Here is a 6,020-nt window from a genome sequence, read left to right on the forward strand (position 1 = left end):
TCACTGGAGCAAGCAAGCCTCCCTGTTTGCTTCAGTGCATGGCTGCCGGCCGCCATCTTGGCTGACAGTTAATTTGCATAAGGATATGCTGATTAGCCAATGAGAAGGGTAGCGGTCGTACGCTAATTACCATGTTTCTCTTTTATTAGTGTAGACTAGGTCCCAGTGCACAAATTCGTGCACCTTGAAAGGAGCTGTGGGCCGCGAGGCTGCAGTTGGCACAGGGGCTGGTCTTGGCCCATCCTCCGCGCCCCCAGTCCCCTGTCTGCCAGCCGCCCTGCTCCCACCACTGCTATTCCCACTCGCTGATGGCACTGGCCTTGCTCACACCTGCTGACGGCATGGAGCAATTGTGGCTGGCGCCAGCATCGGGTGCAAGCGGGGCCAGCACCACCAGCAGGTGTGAGCAGCAGCTGCTGCTCCTATCACCCCTCAGGAGCAGGGGGAGGTGGAGAAGCCCTCAGGTGTGATTGGGACTGGTGCCGGGTGCCAGCAGCAGATGTGAGCAGCGGCTCTGGAGCCGGCTGCAGGGGCAGGCGAAGCAGTTGGTGCAAGAGACTACTGCCGGCCCCGATCGCCCCTCAGGAGCAGGGGGAGGTGGAAAAGCTCTGAGGGGCGATTGGGGCTGGGGCCAGGAGCTGTAAGCGGGGCTGGAGCCAGCAGCAGGTGCAAGCCCTCAGCAGGACCACAGTGCACGGGAGCAAAGAATTTTCAGTAACCACCAGAGGCTCGCCCCGATGACAGCAATCAGCATCCTCCCCAATGACAGCAATCAGCATCCTGCCTTGGTCTGGCGCCCCCGCTCACCTGCTCCACCATTCCGCCGCGGCCAATGCCCACCATGTTCCACCACTCTGCTGCCTGATGCCAACGTCCGCCATATTCCACACGTGCCCCATGGTGGTCAGCACACATCATAGTGACTGGTTGTTCTGTTGTTCAGTTGTTCTACTGTTTGGTCTATTCGCATATTAGGGTTTTATGTATATAGATTTAATCCTCACCAGAGGATATATTTCCATTGATTTTTAGAGAGAGGGAAAGACAGAGAGAAATATCAATGTGAAGGAAACACATAGATTGATTGCCTCCTGCATGTTCCTCCACCAGGGACCGGGCCAGGGAGATGGAATTGAACCCGGGACCCTTCGGTCCACAGGCCAACGTTCTACCCACTGAGCCAAACCAGCTAGGGTTTATTTGATAATATAAGGGAAAAGAGATCGGTGCCCCTGACTAAGTAGTTAGGTACTGCATGTTTCAAATTTTTGTGGCACACCGGTTGAAAATTGCTATTCTATAGTATATACATCAATGACAAATATTTTGACCTTGACCCTTGAGATTTTGTTTTATCAATATTTACTGTATCAGAAAATAAATATCTTAAGTATTTATTAGTTCACTTAAAACATCAATCTCAGCCCTGGCCAGTGTGGTGCAGTTTGTTGGACATCGTCCTGTGCACCGAAAGGTTGCTGGTTTGATTCCCTATCAGGGCACATGCCCAGGTTGTGGGCTGGATCTCTGGTAGGGGACATGCAGGAGACAGCCAATTGATGTCCCACTCTCACACTGAAGTTTCTCTCTCTTCCTGCCTTCCTCTCTCTCTAAAAAAAAATCAATAAAAATATTTTTAAATAGTAATAATCTCGTGCAATAGTGTTAATAAACATTAATATTAATTTTTAGTGACAAAAATAAGTGTTTTTAAAACAAGAAACACTTGGTGGGCAGTACAGCACTGTGTTACATTTTTGCAAATATCATTAACCTCTGTCTTAATAAAAGACAGTTTCTCATAACTGTTTCTGCATTCATCCTGTTGTAGCGTATTGTTTTCTATAAAATCTGCAAAGGAAAGGTGGCGTTCCATAGAGATGTGATTGGAAAAGAAGGACCTTTTGAATATCTAAAAGGGTCATAGTGGGCCCTAAATTTTGAGAACAACTGAATCAAGACATTCCAGGATGGTCTTATTTTCTAGCTTTTTTGAAATTCCATTAAAATCATTGAGAATTTGGTGAATCTTTTGAAACGGTTTATAATTAACTAGAGGCCCAAAATTTGCACAAAATTTGTGCAAGAATAGGCCTTCCTTCCCCCAGCTGCCAGCTCCGGCTTCCCTCTGGCACCCGGGACCCGGGCTTCCCTCGCAGCCCTGGCTTTCTTCAGGAAAGGTCATCCGGAAGGCTGTCCAGTCTAATTAGCATATTATGCTTTTATTACTATAGATAATAATGCTTTATATTTGAGTAGCATCTTCTGGTTTCCATAGTGGTTTTATATACTTTTTCTTATTTCATCTTCAAAACATACCAAGAGGTATCCAGGTAGGTGTGGGCTTACCATGCTTCATCCTGGGACACCTGTGGATTAGTCAGGAGAAAGGAGGAAGCACAGCCCTTTCTAGAGCTTTGCTAAAACTCCCACAGTTTGTCTGGCTTATGGCAAAGCCAGGTAAAGAAGGGAATTTTACAGATTTTTCTTCCTAACCCACAGTAATTTTGAAATGACAGAGTAGAAAATTTGTTTTAGTGTGAGGTGTAGGCAAGGTTTGCCAAGTAGTGAGGCTGCCTCCCTTCCTCCCTTTCTCCTTTTTTTAGGGGGCTGGGGTGGGTGGGGAGGGAGTTAATTCTGCATTTAAGCCTATGAAGTAAAATTGAGTGTGATTGGTATGAAGTTATAAACATGGTACTGAGTAAGTTATGGCAAAGCTACAAAATAGGAATACTGTTCTTTGAAGCATTTTGGCGGGGGAAAGGCAAAGTTGCCTTCCATTGGGGTGGAGTTAAGGTGAAACAAGGTTATGTGTGAAGACGTTTGTTAAACAAACAGCAAAACAAGGCCTTAATCTGTCTGTGAAATGGAGACTCTCCTTCCACCTGTCTCACAGGGTGGTGGTGAAGATTCAGAACGTTGGCAGGAACTTGATCAGATGGTCAGAAGCTGCACCAGGGGACCAGACACACAGGTGCAACTTGTGCTCTGAGTGGGCATCTGAAAATAAACTTACCAAATTACAAAGAGTGGCTTAGCTTAGCCTGTTTAGGGGACCTTCTTCACTTGGAGGCCTTTCAGAAACAAAGCAGTTCTTTATGTGAAATTCAGGGAGGCCATTAGAGAATAACTAATTGTCTGATTATATGCCTTATTATATCCTCTTCTTGCAAACTGCATAATGGTTAGGTGGAACTTGGGACCACTTATTGAATGCGTCGTATGTGTTTCCAGGTATAGTGGAATGATTGGCGAGGAAGTTACCAACGCCTTGGGCTCACCATCAGTGCTCATTTGACTGCCTGGTTTTACTTTCCCCATCTGCAAAGTGTGGTGGTGTCCCTATAGTGTGTTCTCAAGTGTTTTAAAATTGATATTATAATATGATTGTGATTTTATTAGCAGGGGACCTGGATTCTAGTCCTATATCTTCCATTAACTAATTAGTTTTGTAGGTTTGGGCTAATCACTCCACTCCTCCAAACCCCCATTTCATCATCTGTAAACTGATCTTTATAATGTAAAATTCTGTGATTTTAAGATATATTTTATAATATTAGTGTTTAATATTTGTCTTACCAATTGGATTATAGGACTAAGGAATTTTGACTGGTTTTAAGAGTTACTTGAGCAGTTGCTTTCAACAGGATCTAATCAAAGGGATCATCTGTGTCTGTGCATTGGCATGGCATTCATTAACATGAAATTTAGATTCTGTTCTCATAAGGGAGAGAAATTGACTTGAGATGTTGACTTGTGGGCATTTAAGCTACTTATCAAGCTGTAAACTCAAGCTCCAGGGGGGCAACTCTTGACTTTTGTCTCTATCCATAGTGCTTAACTGGTGGTAGGCATTTACTTGTATATATTTATCAAAATGTCGAAAAACAAAACAGGTTCCAAGCCGGAGAGTTTTCAGGACATAAGATGCTAGGGCAAAGAGGGGGGACACTTTAGGTGGAGTACTTAAGACACAAACAAAAAATTGGGCTGTATAGATAAAATATGATTTTTGTGATCAGATAGAATGTGCTCTTTAGTTCTTTCTGTTTTTTGGTCTTATGTCTAAGAAAAGGTTAATCTGTGACTTCCTGTCCTTTGTTTTTTATAGTAACATGGCCAATGCCCTGGCCAATGCCACTTGTGAGCGCTGCAGGGGGGGATTTGCACCCGCCGAGAAGATTGTGAACAGTAACGGCGAGCTGTACCACGAGCAGTGTTTTGTATGTGCTCAGTGCTTCCAGCAGTTCCCGGAAGGACTTTTCTATGAGGTGAGTCAACTTGGAGAGAAGCCTAAAGGTACCATTCTTTTTCCCTCCTCTCCCTCCCCTTCTTCCTTAAACTTCAGTGTCAAAGATTGTATTGAAGTGCCAGATACAGTGCCAGATATTTGGTATCTGTCAGGTTAGTACGGATGGCTTAGATATGGAATGCTTTGACAGACCCCGCCATTTACACTCTTTATTTCATCCTATTTCAGAACCCATGGTGTCTGTGACTCAACCTATCAGACCTGAGCACTTCAGCTCAGCAGACAAAATTCTTTTATACACTTCAGCCTCAGTTTTTCTGGCTTCTCCACTCAGGTCCCCACTTGCTTGCTCTTGCACATACCTTTCTGAGTTCTGCCTCTGTGTCCTCCTCTCTCTGAGGGCACCACTGGACACCCTCTCTGAAGGCAGGCATTTGTTACCTGCTCCAAAACTTTCAGGCAACTAGTGCAACCTTGCTTGCATTTATTTTTTAAAGACGATCTTGTTTGAAAATGAGTATTTTGGGGGGATACTCTGTCCATATTTAGCCCTTCTATGTATCTTATATTCTTTTCAACATACTTGTTTTTCTTGATCCTCTGGATTACCATGTGCTCTATACTCCATTTGCATTTATTCTTACTATGAATGATACCCCCCTCTCAAAGTAAATGTCTACTTTTGGGACTGGTCTAGGGAGACTGACCTCATGCTGTTGATGAAGATAGAGTGTGTGTGTGTGTGTGTGTGTGTGTGTGTAGTGAGAGAGAGAGAGATTAGATAATTTACTTTTACCAACTTACTCCTTACATGTTTGTGTATATATGTTATTCATATATGTATCCCTGTATAATAAGAATTTGATGACTATTAGGTACTTAATAAATAAAATAATAAGTATATAGCCTGTCCTCCCTACCCTATTGAGCTCATGCCTTGTGGAAGAGACTGCAGACTACAGCCAGCCTGGGGCCATTCTACATACTTTGTTTGGAAGGCTCTCCAGGAAGTCCAGGCAGTCTCAAGGAGTGCCAGAGAAGCTATCAGATAGAGGAAGATCTTGGGCCTTTTATTGATCTTCCCCTGGTCTCAGAGCTACTGGAAGCCAGCCTTTGTACATAGCTTGGCCCCTCCCATGTGCTTGCAGGCTCAGTAGAGGCAGTCACAAACTGCAGATAACATGGTAGCTTCAGAAAAGTATCCCAAGGCCAGTTATAGGCAATGTCTGATATTGACCTACACTGGGGTCCTGCCCAAGTAGACCCAGAACCAACATACCTGGTGATGGGCGTCAGATCACAGCAGAGCACCACCCAGTTAGTCATGCAAGTAGGACAACCAAAGAGAGATCCCAGCAGGCACCAGACGAGGCTGGGGCCAACTCTGCTTTGGGTGGCAACCCACCACTATGGCTCAGGTTCAATCCTCATACTCTGCCAGCTTGAGGGTTAACCCCAATCACGGATGGGCCAACAGCAATCAAGACTCAACTACACCATTATAAACTTTTGAACAATAATAGATACAGAGGCAGAGTTGCCTCGAACAGACTGTCAGGCTACAGCAGGAAGGCCGGGGAGGGTGGGGGGGCAGGCGGGGGGGTAAGAGATCAACCAAAGGACTTGTATGCATGCATATAAGCATAACCAATGGACATAAGACACTGGGGGGGGGCGGTAAGGGAGGCCAGGGGATTGTCAAGTGCGGGGGAAAAAAAGGAGAAACATGTAATACTCTTTGTAATAATTTAAGCAATAAAAATATATA

The 6,020-nt window shown here is 44.8% G+C and overlaps 1 protein-coding gene across 5 annotated transcripts in view; it reads left to right on the forward strand.

Annotated features, from left to right (window-relative positions):
• The window catches only part of LIMS1 (LIM and senescent cell antigen-like domains 1), a 103,189-nt gene that overhangs the window by 57,611 nt on the left and 39,558 nt on the right, over positions 1-6,020 (forward strand). For all 5 annotated transcript variants that reach the window (XM_014532102.1, XM_005884658.2, XM_014532103.1 and 2 more), the window contains one exon: positions 4,112-4,271. In XM_014532102.1, the coding sequence (XP_014387588.1) occupies positions 4,116-4,271 (156 nt within the window). In that variant the 5' untranslated portion in view covers positions 4,112-4,115. The remainder of the gene's footprint in view (positions 1-4,111; positions 4,272-6,020) is intronic.

The sequence above is a fragment of the Myotis brandtii genome, unplaced genomic scaffold, assembly GCF_000412655.1.
Source record: "Myotis brandtii unplaced genomic scaffold, ASM41265v1 scaffold842, whole genome shotgun sequence".
NCBI classification, from domain to species: domain Eukaryota; kingdom Metazoa; phylum Chordata; class Mammalia; order Chiroptera; family Vespertilionidae; genus Myotis; species Myotis brandtii.